This window comes from Sus scrofa, chromosome X (genome assembly GCF_000003025.6).
Source record: "Sus scrofa isolate TJ Tabasco breed Duroc chromosome X, Sscrofa11.1, whole genome shotgun sequence".
Lineage (NCBI taxonomy): Eukaryota > Metazoa > Chordata > Mammalia > Artiodactyla > Suidae > Sus > Sus scrofa.
This window is the reverse complement of record NC_010461.5, coordinates 34630986-34654102: the sequence shown is the minus strand read 5'-3', so window position 1 is coordinate 34654102 and position 23117 is coordinate 34630986. Positions and strand designations below refer to the sequence as shown.

At 48.4% G+C, this 23117-nt stretch overlaps 1 protein-coding gene and 1 non-coding gene across 2 annotated transcripts in view; both read right to left on the bottom strand.

The window, feature by feature from the left end:
* The window catches only part of TSPAN7 (tetraspanin 7), a 137318-nt gene that overhangs the window by 6114 nt on the left and 108087 nt on the right, over positions 1-23117 (bottom strand). Inside the window, exons 2-6 of the mRNA XM_021080762.1 lie at positions 18166-18354; positions 13554-13628; positions 10234-10329; positions 8664-8819; positions 2863-2946 (exon numbers count right to left, since the gene is read on the bottom strand). Coding sequence (XP_020936421.1) covers positions 2863-2946; positions 8664-8819; positions 10234-10329; positions 13554-13628; positions 18166-18354 — 600 coding nt within the window. The remainder of the gene's footprint in view (positions 1-2862; positions 2947-8663; positions 8820-10233; positions 10330-13553; positions 13629-18165; positions 18355-23117) is intronic.
* On the bottom strand, positions 21839-21926 carry MIR9786-1 (microRNA 9786-1). The gene has a single exon (NR_128464.1). It is a non-coding gene; the product is annotated as a microRNA 9786-1 (primary transcript).

The window sequence follows — 23117 nt, the reverse complement described above, 5'->3', positions numbered from 1 at the left end:
TTCTCTTACACTGTCTATTGAGAGGCTAGGCTCAGCTCCGTTTTCTTTGTGCTTCACACCACCTCTAATTTCAAAGACAGCAGATGGGCAAGGCTGGTTTCTTTCAAGAGAGGCCAGCATGGATGTCATGAGCGCAGGTGAGGAAAAGGGCAAGGAGAAGGTGGGGGGCAGGAGGGAGAACTCTCTTCTTTCCGACCCACTGTGGCCTCTACTCAGTAGAGCTTTATTTATGGTCGAGGACTGAGACAGAGGCCAAGAGGACTGATGCCTCAATATCAGCCAACAGTTGCTAAATTGTACTATGACACTAAAATTTTTGAAAACTTGTGGCTAGACCTTTGGTGCCAGATCAGTGACCAGCATCAGTAGGACTGGTTCAAATGGCATCTGGAAGCCAGTTTCAGCTTCCAGGTCCCCTGAGACTGCTGGCACCATTAAAAGCTGCAGTTGCCAGAGCATCTGGCTAATCAGAGCCAGCCGTGGCCATTCCTCACCCTGCCCCAGGCTCACCATGCCCATCTCAAGAATGCCCCAGCGTCCTGATCAGCCATGCCAGTGAATGGCATCGCCTCTGCGATGCGACTGCACTGTTGCCTTCTGCCAGTGACTCTGTAGTACCTTGATGAGACCTAAACTCTGCAGAGAGGGCCTGTCTGGGGCATCCTTGGGGCCAAAGCCCCTCTGGCAGCCCCTGAGGGTCACAGAGCAAACTCAGCAAGCCCACATTGGGGGTTTCTTCCAGGGAGCACAGGGAGATTAATTCTCCTGGGGGCAGATAATTATCGATCTACGCCTTAACCCTCTCATACGGATTGCGGGGGGGGGGAGTTATTAATCAGATTTTATGACTTAGTGCACCTGACTCAAGAAGGTAGGATTCTCTTCCCAAGCCCTTGTGGCCACATGGAAAGGCTCTTGGATGAAGAGATGTTTCACTCAGGAGAGTCTAGGCTCTCTGAGGGTCTATTTTCAAGTAGAGCAGAGGCACATAAGTCCCTGCAGCCACATTCCTTCCTCCAATGCTGAGCACAAGCCTGTCCTGTAGGTGGGTGTTAACCTGACGCTGCACACACATGTGTAAAGTTAACCGTATGTGTGGCTGCCCGGTACCTCCTGCCCATCTGCATTGCGCACAAGGTCCCAAATCCTCTTAGGATGGTCCCTGGCCACCACTGAGAGGTCACCGCAGTGTTATTACTGAAATAGGATAGCACCCAGAAGAAAGTTCAGGGCTGCAACCTCTTTTGACATGTCTCTGGAGACTGTGTTAATGGGCACCATTTGGGGGGCACTGCTGTGGTTTGTGTGTATTGAGGGTTTAATGCATTTCCCAAGCTGGGAAAAAAAAAAAAAAGGCATGGTAAAAGAGTTTCGAAACCCCGACAAGAAATGCACACTTGTTCCGGCTGAGTCCACATGCTCTTATGAGAGGAAATGCCGCACGGGGCTTGGTAACTGCTTGGGAAGAAAAGCTTCTTGATTTTTCTCAGGCCAGCCCTCCATCTGCAAAACCTACCAGGCTAACGTGCTGTCCCTTGATCTAAGTGAAGGTCAGTACACAGGTATGTCCCTTTTGTGCTCATTTATTGAGCTATGTACTTAAAATGTATGCACGTTTCTGTATCGGCCGTATTTCAGTAGAGATGTTTTAGGAACCACCTCGAATAAGACTAGAGCAATGCTAGTCTGTGAGAGCCGATACAGAATTCAGGCAGGTCAAATCAGAGCCATCGAGACATTACTGAGATAACATTAATTGGGCTTTGTTGGCAAAAATGATCTGTTGGTCTGAGAAAAATCCTGAGTGAAACATAAATGCAGCTTTTCTTTGGTGGCTAGGTATACGTTCCAATCCTTCCACCCCCAGCAGTGTTAGGGCAATGCTACATCATCTGGCCGTGAGATCGGAAACCGGTGAGACAGCATGCTGCCCGGTGGATGTGGGCAGCATTTTAGATCTAGCTTAATCGTGTTCCATCCTTGAGTATGTGTGGCTTGCTGAGTCTGTGTGAATACTTCTTTCTTAGAGTGTGGGTGGAGGTAAAGGGATACAACAATATACACAAATTCAGTTCCTCTTAAGAAATAGCAATCAGGAGTTCCCGTCGTGGCACAGTGGTTAACGAATCTGACTGGGAACCATGAGGTTGCAGGTTCGATCCCTGGCCTTGCTCAGTGGGTTCAGGATCCGGCGTTGGCGTGAGCTGTGGTGTGGGTTGCAGATGCGGCTCGGATCCCGCATTGCTATGGCTCTGGCGAAGGCCAGTGGCTACAGCTCTGATTAGACCCCTAGCCTGGGAACCTCCATATGCTGCAGGAGCAGCCCTAAAAAAGGCAAAAAGACAAAAAAAAAAAAAAAAAAAAGAAGAATCAAACCTAGAGATTAACATAATGATCACAATGTGAAGTTTGCTAAATTGAGGCTTTCTTTAAAGGGAGCCATCTGATGCACAGTCCACAGGAACTAAGAACCAAAAAGGGACAAGTCGACCGGGAAAAAAGCCTCCTCTCTCCCCCCTGAATCCAAATCAGCCATTTGATGTTTGGAGTTGTTTATGCTCCAATTAAGGCAACACTTTGTTCAGCTAACCTCCATTTGACCTACAGAAGAAGCAAGTTGTTTTTCTGGCGCTAGTCATTAGTTGAACTGTAACCGATATTCCCTTGATGGCAAAACTTCATTTAAGTTGAAAAAGGAAAATCGATAAACAGATGACCTGAGGACTAATGAGCAAGGAGCTCTGACCCCATCTATCAGCCTTTCCCCAGGCAGGAGGAGGCCGCCAGAGCATCTGGGGACCAGGGAGGGAAGCGAGAGCAGGAGACAAGAGGCGGCAGCGCTAGACCCGGCCGCAAAGTTACCTGGGAGAATGCGATTCCAAAAGCCACTCCCGCGATGATCCCCATGTTGGTCTCCATGAAACTGGTCACCAGATCATAACAGCCCTAGAAACCCAGAGACAGGAGTTACTCAGACCGCACGGGGCCGTGGTAGCCTGCAGCACCCGCGCTTACACCGCGACCTGCATGCTGCGGAAAGGATGAAAAGTCCTTTTTCACACACGCAAAGGGATGGAGAGTAAATGATACGGTGAACCCCCAAGAACCCCTTCCTCTGACATCACAGTGAACACATGGCCAATCTTGTTTCATTTAAATTTCTTCAACACGCATCCCCTGACTGAATTATTTTAAAGCAAACCCCAGACACACACTTTGATCCACAAAGGTTTCCACAGTTGGACGACATGGAGCGCAAAGCCTGTAAGCTCTGTGAGGTGAACACTAGAGGGATACGGAAGCTGACTTGAACAGACGAAAAGGCATTCGCGTCCTTGATCAGGAAAACTTAGCATCGTAAACATAATTACCAGCATTTTGATAACAGGTGACAAAATCTTAGATAAATAAAGTGGGATCATCCGGTTGGGAGGAGGTGTTTTTTTGGGTCATTCCCATGGCACAGCAGTAACCAAAGCCACAGCAGTGACAGTGCTGGATACTTAACCCACTGTGTCACCAGGGAATTCTGGAAGGGTTTGAATACCCGCCAACTTTGTGGCATCTTAGGGGTCTTCCTATGAGGACCATTACGTTGTATTTTGTAAGGAAACACCTATGTTCTAGAGTCATCTTTCCCACAGGTTGACTATGGGACCTTAAACAAGGCACGTCCCCTCTCTGGATGTCAATAGCCTCATTCATAAAAGGAAGTGAATTTCCCTTCAACAGCCTATGAAATCTCCACATGTTGTGATTAAAACCAGTATCAGTTTTACCGATTTCAATGTTTAAAATTGATAAAGCATGATTTCTTTAAAATAAATGGTCTTTTAAACAACATCGCTAAACAAGTTTTGTTGTTCTGGATTACATTTTATCAGCCTAGTCCAGGTGGGATACCACATTCTGTGGATCACTTGACATGCAAAGGCAAACATTGACTCTTCCTGTTAAAATACCTGACAGCTCAAACCGCAGGAGTCAGCATGTGTACGTCTCTGGAAGTGGGCCAAATCAACCTAGCCTTCTGAAGGGATGTATTCAGACTTGGAAGGTACGGTCTCTTTCCATTAATTTCATAAACAGTAAAGAGGATTATTATTTATTAAGAAAGGCCCACTAAATTGTAATAACATCTGAAGAACAACAACAACAAAAAACAGGTCCCCCATGTTTAAATCCACAACTTAACAATTTAACATTTCTCATAGAGCTTGAGAAAATTCTGCCAGTGCTGTGTCTTCTAGTAAGTGATATTTTATGCAGTCATAGTCTGTTTGCAAAGAAAACGATGCATTAATTTAGCAGCAGTGCTTTGACACATGTTTTCAACACAGTTGACAAACTATACGCCTTAGTTGCCCAATGCAAATTTGAAGGCCAGGGCAGGGGTGGGGAAGGAAAAACATTACTGCTCATGGGAAGTACTGAAGTTGGATTCTCTCTTTATAATAGAAGTTTTGCTCACTGATTTCATTTTTACTCATGAAACTATCACACTATTTACGGCCACCGCAACTCGGGATCCAAGCTGCATCTGCAACCTACACCGTAGCTTGTGGCAATGCTGGATCCTTAACCCACTGAGCAAGGTCAGGGATTGAACCCTCATGGATACTAGTTGGGTTCTTAACCCACTGAGCCACAACAGGAACACTGGGATGTTTTGTTTTTCCCCCTGTGAACTTCAATTCTACACATAAGGTAAATAGGTTTTTCCAAAGCATGATTCCTACTCCATTGTAGGCGATCTCAGAGTCAGTCACATTACTTTTGATAAGCCCACTCCTACCAGTAAGAGACATCAGAAAGATGAATTAAGGGCCTGGCATTAGTACGATTGTGGCAACATTTTTCTCTCCAAACTTTGCTCCTCAAAGTGGGTTTTTTTCTATAAGCAACAGCAGCATTACTGGGGATTTTGTTAGAAGTGCAGAATCTGAGGCCTCACTCCAGACCTGCTGAATCAGAATCTGCCAAAATCTTGGGTTATTCATTTTTTAATGAGTTTTAACGAGTGTTAACATTTCCAGATGTTTTATGGGTCCATTGAAGTTGGAGAAGCACTCTTTGATCAGAAAAGTTCCTCCACTATTTTTCACTCCAAACAAAAAGCAAGTTAATGAATTAGATCAGTAAAAAAAGTTACTTAAGATGAGAAGATGATGGTGATGTAGCTTTTTTGTCTTTTTAGGGCCGCACCCACAGCATATGGAGGTTCCCAGGCTAGGGGTCGAATCGGAGCTGTAGCCGCCGGCCTACACCAGAGCCACAGCCACAGCCACGTGGGATCCGAGCCACGTCTGCGACCTACACCACAGCTCACGCTGGATCCTTACCCCACCGAGGGAGGCCAGGGATGGAACCTGCGTCCTCACAGATACTAGTCGGGTTTGCTGAGCCACAAGGGGAACTGGTGCTGCAGCTTTTTTGTTGTTATTTAGATGACAGGAGACCCAGATTGAGATAAAGGCCTGCCATCTCTAGCTTTTTCTCTGTTACTCACTCTGGAGCCACAAGCCCATCTTCCAGGTCTCAGGCCCACCCTGCAGGCTGCCGGAACTGTTGTGCTCCTACAGCCCCAGCCCGTGTTCGCATTCCACCTTAAATTCTCCCTGACACCACGGACTTATCTGCCCACAACAATCCTTTTTAATTTCCTAAAACGAAAGCCTGGTTGTCAGGTGACAGCGAAATCTACAGAAACCTGCTAAGTGTCCTAGGAAACACGCCGACACAGAACAGGTAATTTGCTCAGCCTCTCAGCAAGTCTAAATCAACACAGCCTCCAATGGGAAACATCTGGAAGTGGCAGGCTTTCTGTAGCAGGAGTAAACGCTGGTCCCAGACGGCTTCTGGGAAGGGTATCCCGGGAGTGGCCAGCCCAAAGAACTCTCTCCTGCCCTAGCTCTTAAAGAAATGTCAAGGAATTCCTAGGGAGCCAGGGGCTCGGTCAGTGCTGTTGGCCAACTGAACCTGTGGACATTTCATCATCCTTGGCGAAACTGCAATCAAACCCGTCCTCAAAACTGTACATATCCTGCTGAAGCGTTCTCACCTCCTTCCTGCTCTCTCCCAGTTACTTGCGCAAGGTAGGTTTCTCAGGCTGCCAGGTCAGAGCCAAGAGTCACTTTGCTGTGCTCTCAGGCATAGGGTTCTAGACACCCAAAGATCTACAGGGATTTAGAATACATTTATTCTATAAGAGGAGTCCACAGAACTAGAATGCGGCAGTTGTTAAGGCTCCTGGGCTTCTATGAGAATCTGCCACTACGACCTCTACCCCATCTGTGTAGCTTCCCTTTTATCACTGAGGTGTCTGAGACTCAGACCTGGGAAGTGATTTGTCAGGTGGGCATTCAGTGAGACTAGCTAAGGAAGCTTATGAGGCAAATTTGGTTTTCATTCCTTTTCCTCTCCACTGAGGAAGCCAGGTTAGAGAAGTGTCTCTTCCAGGTATCTGAGGTACCCAGGAACATGTAAAGCAGGATTGTGGGGCGGGGGAGTAGGCTGGTAGTGAGGCTGATTTGGAGTTTATAGTTTATCAATGGAATGAAAAAACGCTCCCCTACCTACCTTTCTGGAAGTCACCTTAAGGATTAAAGAGATGCGGTATAGGAGCTGCCTCTAAACTGGACTCTTTTTTTTTTTTTTCTTATGGTTGCATCCACAATATACAGACGTTCCCAGGCCAGGGACTGAACCCGCACCACAGTGACAATGCCAGATCCTTAAGTGCTAGGCCACCAGGGAACTCCCTAAACCTGCTTTTGAAGTGAATCAAAAGACCCTCCCTACAACGACCTGCTGCATCATTTCTAACAAAAGGCACGGGGTGGTGGAGTGGGAGACAAATGTCACTGTCACTGTCATGACACTGACGTAACAGCTAACATTGAACAGCACCGTTAACACTCATCTTGTCCTTACTCTGGGCCGTGCCCTATATTTTTGATCCTTTATCTCGTTTAATCCGCCTACCAACCCTAAGAGCAAGAACTCTTATCATCTCCATCTTACAGACGACAAAAATAAGACTCAGAAAGGTTAAATAACTTGACCAAGATCACAAAAGCAGCAAGTGGCTGAGCCAGAATTTTAAGCTAGAGTCTGACTCTGACCCTGTGGTCCTGACTTTGAGGTCCTCAACCTTCACCAAAGAAGGGGTGTCTTTTCACTAAGGTTGATGATTGCTGGAGTTCCTGTTGTGGTTCCGTGGGTTACGAACCCAACTAGTATCCATGAGGATGCGGGTTTGATCCCTGGCCTGGCTCAGTGGTTAAGGATCTGGTGTTGCTGTGGCTGTGGTGTAGGTCGTAGCTACAGCTCTGATTGGACCCCTAGCTGGGGAACCTCCATATGCCGCAGGTGCAGCCCTAAAAAGACAAAAAAAAAAAAAAAAAAAAAGAGGGGGTTGATGATGGCTGCTTCTACAAAGGACCTCCTGTTGTGCCAATATCTCACTGCCAGGTCTGTTCAGCACTTCATAAGGTGGTGCCGTAATGACACGTATGGGTGTTCAGTGGGGCTGTCCATGAAGAAACCAGACAGTCTCCTTACTGAGGAGAGGCGAAGGCAGCCTCAAGCTTTGGGTTGGCAAGAAAATTTCAGTCGGAACGGATGTCCTCTTAGCTCAGACAGGAAGCTCTCCGTACCAAACACCTTACCTCACCAACAGCCAAGTAATAGGCCCACAAGGACAAAATGAGCTGCTTGAATACTACAGTGCCTTCCGCATCCCTGCTACAAATACCGACATTAAGTGAGTAAAATACAGAAACCATCGTTTAGCATTCTAATTTTGACAGGTTGACTCTCTTCTAGGAATTAATCAATAGTTGGGCCAGATCCCATAGAATTTTGAAGACCTGAGAAACCTAGAACTTTACCTTAGTAAGAAAACCATATTAACCTGATGGCCGCATAACCACAGGTAAACTCGATAGTAGGGTTTTGGCGGGTTCCCCCCGCCACCCCGCTTACGTTTTTCTACCCAGCATTTCTCTAAATGTTTGGCGAGCGCCTTCACACACAGCGGTACCGTGTCTTCCTCAGATTCTCCGCAGACTGGAACACAGAGCTGATGTTGCTTGTCTTTGGCTACTTACATTTCATTTCCCTCATTTCTACTGTGTACGAACTTTCAAATGCCTTGTAGCCGTGTCTTTTCCCCTGTCTTTGGGAGTCAGGATGCTGACAGGGAGTTGGAAGCTGTTGATTGCTTTTCTGACAGCAGCACGCTCCCTAAAACAAAGGCCACCCACCCTCCCGGCAGAAGCAGACGCTGTCGGACGCCTCGACTCCCTCTTCCTGCTGAGGACCGGCTCCCAGCTGGGAGTGATTTCATGTTTCAAAGGTACGTTAGGCAGAAGACAGACACCCAGAAAGAAGAAAGGCCAGATGCCCTGACATCAGCAGCAGGGGTAACGGGAAGCACGTGCTAAGCCTTCCTAGCTACACCTCGGAGCGGAGGGCCTCGCCGAGGGTGGGCTGAGTCGCAGCTTTCTCCTTCAGACGTGGGCAGTCCCCGGCCATCAAGAGCCACAAAGGAAGATTCTCGACTCTCCCCAGGATGACCCTTTCGAACCTATGTGTCGTCAAACAAGCCCTCCCCAGACATTGACCACTGATTCCCATCAGGCCCCAGAGGGAGTGTGTACCTTCTGGTTCACTTTAGTGGCAGCCACGGTCAGGTTGTGCAGGTCCTGGGGATTGCAGTCGGTCTCGTTCATGCAGCAGCTCGGGGGGATGCCGTGCTCCAGGAAGTAGGGGCTGGTGCTCCAGTTGGTGTAGTTCTGCACGCCACAGCAGCTCAGCTGTCAGTGGCGGGAGGAAAAGAATTCAGCGCGCCAGGTCAAAGGCACGGGCCTCCCCATTCCGTGCCTCGCAGCTTTTAAACGCAGAGCGTGGGCCCAGCCCCCTGAGCCAACAGGCGCAGCCCTGGTGCGTCAGGATGAGCAGGAGCTCTGCTAACAGTCCCCTCGCCCGAAAGCCCACGTGAGCTCAGCAGAGCAAAGGGAGGCCCAGACCACACGTGGCCTTGCTTTCCTTACCACGGCCGCAAAGCCAAAGCCGTTGCTCTCTGGCCCGCCTAAGCCGCAAAATCACCCGCGTGATCGGCTGCTGTTAGACACTACAGATCAACCACATTGGGATGGTCGATGCAGAGCTGCGGCAAAAATGGTTTTACACAGCTCTCCTTGGGATGTCTATTAATAGGTACAGCAGTGGTTTGGGGCAGGTGGGGAGATGCACAGAGAGGAAGAGCGAGAGCTGGTATCGGTCCACTACAGCCCACCAGCTCCATGGTTTTTGTACATCCAGGTTTACTGGGATGCAGCCATGCCTCCATGGTACGTCTAGGGTGGCTTTTGTGCCGCCGTGGCAGAGCTGAATAGTGACAGAGACCGCATGGCCTCTGGAGCCTAAAATAGTTACTATTTGACCCTTGATGGCCAAGATGTGCCAGCTGCTGACATAGAAGATGCTAAGTGGGGCAAAAAATACCAACGGGTGAGTCTGGGTAAAAGCTGTCCAGCTCCTTGTGCTATTTTTGCAATGTTTCTGCCTAAGTTTGAAATTTTATCAGAACAAATTACCAAAAACATTAAATACTGCTTCTGAAGTAAAAACAGTAAGAACACAGTCACAAAAGACGCCCCAACCAAAAACCTCTCTCCGTGATCCTGATGGGCAGTCGAGGGCCTGCAGGCAGGAAACATCTACTTTCCTCATATCTTCTGCGAAGCACCGGGCCATTTACACACCCAGAAGGTCTTCGGTTTCTCCTAGACCTGCTCTCCACACTGACTGCACTGCCCAAGCCCTTGAATGCGGCTCACCTGAAGTCTGTGCCCGGCCTAAAGGCCACCCTTTCCAGAAGGCCGGTCTTAGGGAGCCAACACCAGGGAAAGCTGTCCGACACTCGGCCTCTCTCCTTTCCTGGGCTTCAGATTTTATGGGTAGACTAGCTCTCCTTGGAAAGCTCGCATCCTTATGGATGAAAAGCAAACCAGAGGAGTGGTTCTTTTGGCACCAATTACAGGATCCCTGGACCGTCAAGAAGTCCTGGATGTCCACTCTTGGAACGGGACCAAGAGGCGGAGACTGGGGATCCACAGCAAATGCTACCGATCCAGCAAGCGGATGGGCTCCCTGGCAGCCCACAAGGCCAAGGCCGGACCTCACAGGCAGTTGCCAGCCCCCATCATCTCCTGCCCTGGGACTTACGCTGCGCTGCACATGATCCACAGCCCGGCTCCTCTCGTCGTTGCCATTGTAATTCTGCATGGCGTCCGTGTAAGTTCTCAGGAAGGTGTCCTTGATCTAGGGAAGACGAGGAGGAATGTGGTTCTGGTCCACTGCGGCCTGGACGGACTCGGATTCGTACCAACTTCCACCCAAAAATAGCCTCTTCTGAGAGTCTCCGAAGACATGTAGGCCAGGGAGGGCATGCCCTGTTTTCTGAGCCAAAAGAGCTCAGACAATTCACCAAGGGGTTTACCAGCTCAGGAGTTTAAAAACAGTTGTCTCCCTTACCCCCATCCTTGAGGCCTGCCTAGTTAAAGGAGCCACGGGGGTGGCGGGCAGTTGAGGAAAGTGCTGGGCGTTTCTAGAGATTTTCTTTGAATTGCCAATGCCTATGTTTCTTTCTATACCTTTTTATGCTTTTACACAGAAGAATGACCAAAGGACAAGGCCGAGGGCGGGGGGCGGGCAGGGGAGGATGAGACCGGAAGACCGATGTTTTAACCCGAAACAGATCCCTATTCCATCATACAGGAATGGGACCAAACCAGCTTTCCCTTACCTGTCTTTACTGAGATCAAAAAAACAGGCCAAAGGATACGGACTTGGCTTGTTAGTAAATGGGGAACAAAACCCTCTTCTCTGAACACATGTGACCTTGTGTTACGTTTCAAGTTCTGTTTCCCTGGAAACCTGCTCAAGGTGGCGTGTCAGGTTTCTTACCAGGCAAAACCCTGCTTATGGTAAACGTGCCCCCAGCTGCTGACCTCTGGCCTGGGGGACTGCAAATGACAATTAGGTGGGGACGCTTAGGGCTAAATATGGTGCCTCTTGGAACTAGGCATGTTCCTTGCTGAGATCCCGGCTGCTATACCCTTGGGAAAGTCACAGGTAATAAAGACACTACTACATGGAGCTTCTGCGCCAAGGTGGTCGTTGCACCTGCCTTGTGTCTCAGGCATGGGTGAGTCTATGCAGAACCCGGACCACTTTGAGGACTGCCACTGAAGAAATGCCTTTACTATATCCTTCTCAGTCCGTGGTACTAGGTTGTGACCTACTGTCAAACTCAAAACCACCACTGGTGGCCAAAGAGTGGCATGGCCACCCCCAGCCACCACTCCCCTCCGTGGTGGCAATGAAAAGTTCCGCGCAGGTGAGGATATGCAGGTCCTAGGTATCAGAAATCACGAAGAGAAAATCTCCTCCGTGGAGCCCGGTCCCAGCAGCACCCGAGAGGAGAGTGGGCCAAGGGCTGGGGTAGGAGCGAGCCAGCCTCTCCTTGGGGTTCACACATGCAGCGGGGGCACCTCTGGTGCTCTCCAGGCTGTGACGTCATTGGGTTTCACCTCAGCTGAGAACAAGAGTGGGGGATCTAATGCCAGATGCAGTGCCCACACGAGATGGGTTCTAGACACCTGCCTTGGCATCTGAGCGGCCACATTTGGTAGACGGGAAAAGCAGGGCAGTAGGGGAAGGGGGCAGAGGGCACATAAGGCAGGCTCCCTGAGAACTTGATCTGGCCAGGCACAAAAGCAGGGCCTGGCACCAGGTCCTGCCCGACTTTCAAGAGCCACGGTAAGCCTCGACCTCATCGTCTTTCCCACTTCTCTTGCTCGTTCCATCCTGACATGTAACGACTTCTACCTTGACTGCGATCCACTGGCAATAATAGTGGATTTAGGGGGGGAGGGGAGTTGTGACCAGAACTTTCTTACAGTGTAGACACTTTCTGACCTGTCCTCACTACAGCTATCTGGAAAGTGATACCATGGCAGCTACAGATGGCACGAGAACATCCCATCTCTGCGTTGGCATCTGCATGTTACCTAAATAGAGCAGCCTCAATGACAGTACGTGGCAGGCTGGCCACACGTCTCCTTGAAACTAGCAATTATGATCGCAAAACAGGATTCAGAATGATTTTCCCCCAGCTGGAGAAATCTCAAGTTTTACATGGAAATGAAAATGCGCAGTTTGGGGGGTGGGGGGATGTGCTTGGGCCGTGGGATGGAAATCCTGTGAAATCAGATCGTTATGATCATTCTACAACTGCAGGTGTGATAAATTCATTTGAGTAATAAAAAATAATAAAATTAAAATTAAGCAACGCTTTATCTGCATGCTGCAAATCTTGGCGTGTTGTGCTTTCGTTTTTATACAGTTTAAAGTGCTTTCGAAAAAAAGAAAAAATGCAAAAATGCGCAGCTGCAGGGGTTTGCAATCACGACCCTCTTCTCCCCTTTTCCATCTGCGCTGGCGAAGCAGCAGGGCTCCTCGCCCCCGGGGTATGGATTGTGCCTCCAGTGGCAGGGGCGGCCCCACAGGTCTGGGGAGGAGACAGAGCACAGGCTGCTTGGGGGAAGTCTAGCACGTTGCCTTTGGTGAAGCACTCGTTTGGCCGGCCTTTGCCATCTGTGAAATTTTGTTAAACAGGCCCAGGCATGCCTTGCTGCAGTGGTTATTTTAAAAGCATTTATATGGATGGTCACTGTTTTAAAACAAGGTGGAGAAAGAATCCTTTTGAGAGGTCTATATAAATATATACACAATGAAATATTAGGGTCTAAATAGATACACAATGAAATAAATCCAGAATGCACCAAGTACTACACAGTTTGATCACGAAGTCAGTTGATAAGCAAACCTACTCAGCCATAAAAAGAACAAAATAATGCCATTTGCAGCAGCATGGATGGATCTAGAGATGATCATACTAAGTCAGCCAGACAAAGACAAATACCACATGAGATCACTTATACGTGGCATCCAAAAAATGATACAAATGAACTTATTTACAAAAGAGACTCAGACACAGAAAACAAAACTATGGTTATCAAAGGGGAAAGGGGGGAGGGATAAATTTAGGAGTTGGGGGTTAACATAGACACACATAGTTGTTGGTTATAAAACAGATAACCAACAACTACCTATTAGAACAGGGAACTATACTCAGTATCTTGCAATAACCTACATGGGAAAAGAATCTGCAGAGGAATATATATAGTCACACATATACATCTGAATCACTTTGCTGTCCACCTGAAACCAACGCAACATCGTAAATCAACTATACTTCAATAAACAGGTTTTTAAATAAATGGAACAACTTAAAGTTTCAGGTTTGGTGACCTTGCCACATGTAGAATTTGGGGGGTGTAAGAGCTCAGGACGAGGCATTTGGAAACTAGCAATCCCACTGGAGATGCCAGGTAGCCTCTGCACCCTTTACGCGCTTCAAGAGGTCTCAAAGATCCACCCAAAGACCCTTGAACTGAGTCCTTCACGTGGTGTGTACTCACCTCATGGCGAAACACAAAGCCTGAAATGCCAGCGACGAGCTCAGCCAGGAACACCAGGGACAGAAACATGGCATACTGCAAATCAAGTGGACAAGGACACCGTCAGGACGAGGAACACTTTGGGTAGGTTCCTTCTGCTCAGGGGGAACTGGAGAAATCGTCACATTCCCTAGACAAAGGTCAGGAAAAGTTGAAAAACTCTTCTCCAGGTTTTCCCACCCAAGCGTCCATGTAGGCATGTGTCCATTTAATCTATGTAAGCATTTGGGGGCACACGTGCTGGGCAGAATTCTTCCCGACAGCAGCAGCATGCCCATTGGCTCTACTCAACCAGGAGACATCTCAAAGGGCTTTTTTTAAAAAAACAACCAAGTATCCAGTTTTGGGGTTTTTTTTGGTCTTTTACAAAAGACACCCACGGCATATGGAAATTCCCAGGTTAGGGGTTGAATAGGAGCTACAGCTGCCAGCCTACACCACAGCCACGCCAGATCCGAGCCACGTCTATGACCTACACCACAGCTCACAGCCACACCGCATCCTTAATCCAGTGAGCAAGGCCAGGGATTGAACCCACATCCTCAGATACTAGTCGGGTTGGTTACTGCTGAGCCATGATGGGAACACTCTTCTTAACATGAGGACCCTGGAGCAGAAGGTACTCTGGGGTGCCCAGGGCCTTCCTCACCAGGGTCGCCTGGCATCTGTGAACAGAGTCCACTGCCTTCAATCTGCCCACCCCTTGCAGCTCATTCAGGTTTTAAACTCTTCCAAGCCTGCCTTCCTGTTGGCCACTGGCTGCCCACTTGTAACTTCCACCCGCGGGTATCAGCTCTGCTCTCAGGAGACCAAAACCAGCCCCTTGTCTGTGCAGACACAACCATGGTGTGACCCTGCCGCTGCTCTCCATCCAGGCCACCCCTCCCATTTCCTCAAGCACCTCTCCTATGATGTGGCTTCAAACCTCCTTCCTTTGGGGTTGTATCCCTCCCATCCTGACAGAGTGGCCAGGATGTGCCCAGGCTGACATCATGCCCTTCCTCACTGTGGCCCGCGTGCAGCACCTGCCGTGGTACCTAGTGGGCCACTCACCTCTCATGTTCTGCACGTTACGTGGAGCTGAGAGCCTTTGGAAAAGCAAATTGGCTACACTACTGATGAGCAATGTCTGCGAGCATCCAAAGCCCTTTGTGCTTCTTACTCATTTCATGCTTCCTATACTTTCCAAGTCGATTTGTGTGTGTGTGTGTGCATGCATGCACACGCACACTTGCGCATGCATGCTTAAGTTCAAGGATATTACACGGTACTTAAGAGACATTAAGGGCTTCTATTTTTGCGACTTTGAAAAGCAGATAAAAGGGAAGAGAATTGATTCCTTTCCTGCCAGGCATATGTCTTACAATCTGCTTCTTCTCATCTCAAAATGAAATACAACTGTCTTGAATGTTGGGAATGGCCCTTGGTGACACCCTGGAGTTTGGGTAGACTGCACATGGCAGTGTTCCTTACTTATAAAGTGTACATATGTCTTGTAAAGTTTACATGTGTGCACAGGGTCATAAGTTATTTTTCTCAGCTAGGGGTACATATATTCAAAGGAGGAAATACTGCCTTAAAATGTTGATTTCATTCAAAGTATTAATAGAAATCTCCACACACTGAAAGCATAGATACTCAAATATTGAACACAAGGTTTATGAATAGACGGCACCACGTACGACCTCTCTCAACTCAAATGCAGTTTGAAGCTCACTTAAGAGAGCGTCTTAACCCAGACCTAGCCTCTCCCGGAAAGTCCTGTGAGGAAGTTAACCATCGGGAGGCAGATGAGAGAAAACATTCGACTCTGAGGTCAGAAATCCTCCTAGATTTGAGTTCGGGCCTTGCTGTGCAGTAACTCAGGAAAGAGGCCACCACTCTGGGCCTCTGTAAAGTACAAGTAGTTTTCTCAGTTTTGCAATTAATGAGGTTAAATGAGGACTGCAGAATTCCGGACAATCAATCAAGTACTTTCTGCTCTGTTCAGCTAGATCAGCCATTTCCTGGCTCCAGGAAGTTCCCCGCTTCCAGAAGCTTCCAGAGAAGGCCTGCTGCTCCTTCAGAAGGCCTTGGCCCAAAGCCTACTGGCGAGAGCCTGGATTAAATCCAGGTGGTAGGATGTGCGTTCTCTCCAAATGAAAAGACTGTAGTAGTAGAGGGTGGCGGGGGATAAGTTAGTAGGAGTTTGGGATTAACTGATACACATCATTATATATAAAATAGATAACCAACCAGGTCTTACCATTATGGCACAGGGAACTATACTCAATATCTTATATATAAACAATCTTTTTCCTATGTAAACTGAAACTAAGACAACATTGTAAATCAACTGTAGTTTAATTTTTTTTTAAAATGCTGTGGTAGAAATAGCCCTGGCTTTTGGAAAGAAACCGATTGTGTTCCACCCCCAGCTCTCTGTACGTTAGTTGTGTGAACCTGGTTAAGTTATTTCACCTCCAAGTCTTTATCACGTGATGTGAAAATACAACCCGCCACGTCTGGTGGTGGCGAGGAATGAATAACATGTGTATACCCGGGACAACGCTGAGCAGCCGAAAGGAACTAAATGATGGCTTGAAGACCAAAAGCAAACCCCCCAAACTCCAAAAGACTCCCTTGCTAGCGAGCTCACAAGTGTTAGGAGAAAGTGGCAGCGTGGGGTGAAACCACCCTCGGAAGAGGCCGGAAGTGCCTGTTCCACTGCCGCTTGTCCTCTTCCGCCCGCTTCGCTCACAGTCCTGGGGCTGCAAGAAACTTGGTGGTTTAGCCCAATACCGCTCTTTCCTTAATGGGGTCAAAGGCCCAAAGAGGTTACACCCTTGCCCCTCAAAACCTGAGCTAGTCAGGGTCAGTCAGGGCTCCAGACCAAGTCTCCTCCTTCCTTGTTTGGACCCATGGATTTTGAGCGTCATTCTCGTCTGCGCCTCTGGGGTTCATTCTCTCCTGGTTCCTCACTGTGCCGAGGAAGAGGCTCTGAGCACGGCTGCGCAATGGAAGCCTCCCGGGGAGCTGTTAGAAAATGTGAGGCCTGAGCTTCACTGCCATAGATGCTGGTTCCACTGGCTGGGAGTGGGACCTGCAAAGGCTTTTTTTTTTTTTTTTTGCTCATTTTTTAAAGTTTGATGAAGTGTGGTGGATTTACAATGTTGTGATTAATTCCTACTGGAGAGGGTGTGGAAAAAAGGGAAGCCCTCTTACACTGTTGGTGGGAATGTAAATTGGTACAACCACTATGGAAAATGGTATGGAGGTTCCTCAGAAAGCTAAAAATAGAATCACCTACCATATGACCCGGCAAAGGCATTTTTTAAAAAGTTCCCCGGGTGACTTAGGCACACGTCAAAGCTGAGGACCACAATCCGGGACCGAAGGAAATCTTAACGCTTAGAAGAAGCACTAGCTTGACAGAACATTGTAAAGCAACGGTGTTTTAAAAAGCATGGCAAAGTACTAGAAGGCAGACTCGGAGGCACTAGTGGAGGTGACAGCAGCCCCCATCTGGTCTCACCATGGCTTTTCCGCCGCCCTGGAAGGATCAGTGGTGGCCAGGGTGTCAGCCTCCTGCATGGTCTGCAGGACAGAAAGTGTACCTCTCTGGGGCTGCCAGCGAAGACTGGCCAGTACCCATTTGGAAGGGTGCATCACCCTCACACCCATATTTGTCATTCGATGGTATTAAAGGTTACTCCAATCTAGGCAGAGACAAGAAAGGACGGGCAACACAGCATGGACAGAATCTCGGGCCCCCACCCCACCCCACTACCCTTTCACAGAATGAGACCTCTTTATAATGAAATTTTCTTTCAAAGAGAGGCTCTTGCTGACTTTTATCTACAAAAGCCTTCTATGTTAACTCTTACTGATGAGAAGCATGGACAAGTGAGTAGAGAATTAGGCATCTGGTCTACCAAAAGGTTAAGCTGCAATAACAGCCTTTGAACAGCGTGCCCTTACTCTTTGGGAAGCATCACTCCTGTGTCCTATTAGAATAAAGGCACCCAGCAGGGGTCCTGGGAGCCAATACTTGGCCCCACCTCAACCCTCTGTGGAGCGAGGAAGCTCTGGCTTAGCTCGACTCCCGCTGCACTGAGCCAGGCTGTGCAGGTGTAGAGAAGAGTGCCTGTGCATCCGAGCACAGCCAAGCTCGAGGAGGCAGGAAGTATGTCTCCAACAGGAACTTGGACATGAGAGGCTGTTTATGTTCGGGATGCTGCCTTGCCCACCAAGGCTGCACCTCACACGCTGGAAGAGATTCCTAAGACAATTCAAAACTGGAGCAGGGCATCATGCCCTGAGGCTATAAATGGCTTATTGGAACTGCTGGCCACTGCTCTGTCATCATCTACCTCGAGGGACCAGGACTGGATTTTTTGTGCCAGCCTGTGTTTGGGGTTGTTTCTCCCTCTAGGGGGTTAAAGGGTGGATTAGGTAAGAGCCTGGACTAAAATTCAAGTCCATGAATATAAAGGTCTCGTCTGTGGCTTCGACAAGGGCCACTTCGCTTTCATATGATTTCTGTTTTTCCAAGACATCATTGGAGACCAGTGTGATATTGTGACACACTCACCAGTTTCAGCATCCATGGGCTACCACGGCATGTGGCAAAGCATCCGAACAGGCCAAAAACGACGATAGTGGTGCCAGTTCCGATGAGCACGTAGGGGGCATTTGTGGAGTTCTCGGCAATGAGGGAGATATAGGTGCCCAGAGTGAGCTTGCCCCAGACTCCGACGGCCAGCAGGATCACGCCAGTGATCTGCAGAGGGGGAGGAGGGAAAAGGCAGTGTGAGACTGCTGCTGAGAGAGGGGAGAATCAACACGGAGCAACGGGGCCTGAATCTGAAGACTCCAGTTTCCAGGAGCAAGAGGGCCCTTGCTGAGGGGATCCCCGAAGCGGTGGGGGAGGCGGGGGAGTGTCAGGTGCCATTAACCCAAAGCCATCACACAGTAGAGACATTTGATGTTGGACGGTCGGATCTGCCCCTCACACAATCCTATGTGCAGGTACCATATTAACTGGGAGTCGAGCCAATGACAAAGAACTTTGCTTTTTCAAGCTGCTTTACATGGCCAGAACAGTGCAAATCCATTATAAGAGAAAAAAATAAAAACCCAACGAATAAATAAGTAAAAGTATGTCCTAATGCAGGTCTGAGAGTCTGCCCAACACAGAGCTGGGCACGACCCCCCTCCCCAGTAAGAATATCAGCCACCCTTTTTGTTTTTTGTTTTTTGTTTTTTTTGTCTTTTTTTTTTTTGCTATTTCTTGGGCCGCTCCTGCGGCATATGGAGGTTCCCAGGCTAGGGGTCCAATCGGAGCTGTAGCCACCGGCCTACACCACAGCCACAGCAACTCGGGATCCGAGCCGCGTCTGCAACCTACACCACAGCTCATGGCAACGCCGGATCGTTAACCCACTGAGCAGGGCAGGGAGCGAACCCGCAACCTCATGGTTCCTAGTCAGATTCGTTAACCACTGCGCCACGACGAGAACTCCAAGCCACCCTTTTTGATGGCACCTGTGCAGAGAGAATGATGTGAGGTTATCTATCCGGCATGAGGTTTTAAAGAACAGCGTGATTTTCTTTGACTGTCATTACAAAGGCCCCTATAAAAGCAAAATATTCAAAATATTTGGAATCCCTATGGATGCCTTGCCTTATTTACAATATTCTATTCACTATAAAACAAGAATCTGAAGAGTTCCTGGAATTAGCTGTAACACGGTTTGTCAAATCCCCCCCCCACAGGTCCGAAGGAACCCCCGCCCCTGCCCGAGCATGTCTAAACCACAAAAGCTTGCATCACGCAGGGGCTAGACTCGGGGCTGCACACCACGCCTAACTCTCCATCCCCCACAGACTACACACCCCAGGGTCTTTAGCTGCTGAAGCCAGTGATCCACTTTATGCCTCTCTGTCTCCCCAGCCAGTCTCACCTTTGCTTTACCTATAGCTTAGCAACTCATTCAAACTGACATCCCTCCAACCGCCACCACTTCTGACATCTTATGAGGCTCGAAAGAAGCCTGGGGGTCCAAGGAAGCCCTTCCCGTTTTGTCCCACCCAATGGGCCAACGTCCCACACCAAATGCCTCGGCCCCTGTCCAGCCTGCTCATCCGAGTGAGGAGGCAAGATGCGACCCTGCAGGCCACCAGCAGGACACAAATCAAAGCCCTCCTCCCCGAGGTTTCCCCTGCCAATCAACACACTGCCCCTTAATGTCTGTAAGGGACCACCACCAAATACATGCTACACGAGGAACCAACGGCTGGGCCAGCGGAGATGCCTAGGACTGTCTTCACGCTTGCTTCTGTAGTTTGGAGCCATCAAGCGTCACTATCAGACTCTCTGTATGGGAAAAAGAATAGTTTTTTCCCCCCACATCAGCTGAGAATGGGCTCCAACTTTTGGAGGATGGGATTCAGGGAAACAGAAAGAGCTTGGTGATGCTCCCCTCCCCCCACCCCGACAGCCTCTCTACTTTCGAGAACCATCACCGTGAAAGACAGAATGAAGAGCTTTAAATGAGGAAAGGCTCTGGGAACGTGTGCTCCTTTTCTAAGGGAAAGGCGAAGGAATGGGATGCGGTCTTGAGGAGAAAATGTCTGACACTAATATTTGGGAGAAAGTGGCCTGAAGGTCTACTGGCTTTGAAAAGTCAAAATGGGGCGGCCCTTCGGTGAGTTAAGAAAACCAAGAATCTATTTGTTGCCAAGAGTTCCAAGTCCTTTACTGACACCTGGTGGTGGCTAAAAAAAGTACCTCCCTTGAACATCTTTTCTGCCACACTCCTCCAAATGGAAACTGAACGCCGTTCATCCACTAGACTCAAAATTGAACTCTCTACTCATTAGGGGTAAGAATGCAGTGGATATTCCGTAGAAAGGACAGTGCCTGAGCTATTGTTTATTCCTCAACGCTTAGCATGGTGCCAGACAGAGAAAATGCTTAATATTCATTGACAAATACATTTCATTTCTCTAGGTATAGACCTCTATTTTATAAAACAGAGTCTTTCTCTTTTTTTTTTTGGTTGGGCCCATAGCATGTGGAAGTTCCAGGCCAGGGACCGAACTTGCGCCACAGCAGTGACCTGAGCCGCAGCAGGGACAACACTGGATCCTTAACCCACTGCGCCACAAGAGAACCACCCGCCCCCCCATAGTCTTTCAGATGCCAAAGACTTACAAAGCATCTCCAGCAAGTAAATACTGAGAGGTAACTTAAAGTGAAACCAAAGAGAATCTTTCTCCCCTACATCCCTCTATGGCATTATCTGCCCAGAGGTATAAATATTACAATGTAAATGTATTGAACAAAACCAAAACCTTCAGTTAAACTAGTCATTTTTGGGGCTGAATATAAGTCTCATCCAGACCCTTGAGATTTCATGAGATTGTCCCCAAAGAATCAGGAACCCTTCAGACATACACTGAGTAGCTGCCTTCTATACACTACTATCGCTAGCCATTATTGGGATGCGATGGCTTTAATGAAAGTGTCCACTCCTCACCAAGCATGAGTTTCAGATCATACTTCTGTGGCCAGTGATTTCAAGACGTTCTCTTACTACCCTAACGAATATTCTATGCGGTTTGTCAAAGTTAACACAAATCCATTTTAAGGCAAATGATATTAACCTTTTTTTTTCCTTTTCTTTCAAAAAATCATGTCTTCAAATTTGGCCATTGGGTTATCTATGAAACCCCTTCTCATTAAAGTATAAGGCCTACACTATCAACTTGTGAAAATGTTCCTATAGTGTAAATTACACAAATACTCCATTTCGTTTTGCAAAAAGACTATTTGCAGACCTCCAAGGGTACCTCTTAAGGCGCGCCGGTGGGCGCAAACAAACCCAACACTGGGCACCATATTGCTTGGGAGAAAAGGTATCCAACGTTTTGACCTTGACCAAGTCAGTCATCCTCTAAGGAACGCCTCCTCTGAAGCAGGTGGAGACTGGGCTAGATAGGTCCCTTCCAGAGCCTGTGTGCCAGGAATGCAGAAACCGCCTAGAGAGGAAAGTCCTTCTCTGATGCTGCGCTTCTACGCAAACATCCCTGATGGACCCGCTCTGTGTTTGGAAGCCCAGACTCCACATAAGCCAGTCCTTCTGCATACACCAAACCCACCTCTTCATGCCCCCTCACTAGGCTTTGTAAACTCCTCGTACTTCCAGGAAAACTGAGCTCTTCTCTGCATGCTTCCTGTGCCTTACTGCTTCGCAGCCTTTGCTCATGATGACCCTCCGACCTAGAATTCTTACACTTCCTATCCCTGCCTGTCTACATCCTAAACTCTTAGGGTGCCCTAGATGCGCGCCTCCCAGCCTCCTTAAACAGAACTTAGTGGGTCGTCGGTCATGGTCACTTTGCGCCCCATCCCCCTCTCATGCACGTCCAGGACTGTGATCCCCTTGAGGGCAGGAGCTGCGCAGAGTCAACATCTAGTACATGCCTGCTGCATGAATGCGTCAGCAGCTGACTAGAGAGTTTAAGGGGAAGACGCTTCATGTTAGCCATACACCTGCCATGCCCTCTGAACATCGTTGAGGAACTGTCGGAGACGGCGGAATGCCGATCCGGACAGGCATCGTGATCTGGGGAAGTAACAAGGCTAAGGAGAAAGAAGAAAAGAATAAACAGACAAGGGAGGAAAAGGCTGGGCTGCAGTGTACCCCAAAGTGAGTGAATCCATATTTTCTTGGTGGTAATGGTGGTGGACTTGGCATGAGACTTGGAAGAAGTTGCCAGGTAGCAGAAAGAAAAAAACTACAGGAAAAGGGCTAGGGAGCCATAGAACACAATAAACTAGTGCTGGCATTTTTTTTTCCTACTATAATAATGCTTCTTACCAAGGATATGAAACATACAGACTGATGTCACTGTTGCCTATAGGATTTTTTTTTCTTGGTTCCTGTTAACACACAGAGAAATACTCGTTCATACACCTGCCTTTCCAAGCAGCCAGTGAATGAAAAGCAAAGGACAGGTTTTCTTGACATCTCCCTTCTGCTCCGGGTGCAACAAATGGGATCAGAGTCACCAAAGCAATTCTGTGTCACAGCTCTTCAGAAACCTCAAGTTCTTTTATGGTTGGGCTTTTTGTTTGTTTGTTTGTTTGCCGTTTAGGGCCACAGGTGCAGCATACGGAGGTCCCCAGGCTAGGGGTCAAATCAGAGCTGCAGCTGCCGGCCTACACCACAGCCACAGCAATGCCGGATGTGAGGCACCATCTGTGACCTACACCACAACGCACAGCAATTCCAGGTCCTTAACCCACTGAGCAAGGCCAGGGATGGAACCCTCATTCTCATGGACACTATGTCACGTTCTTAACCCACTGAGACACAATGGGACCCCCCCCTATTCTTTCTTTAACTATGTAATATACTAAATTGGAACTTGGGGAGGCAGTAGAATAAGATGCAGATGCTTATGCAGGAGATGGGGCTCATGAACCATGCATTATGCAATTAAAGGAAAAAAGACAATAGAAAATTGAATTATAGA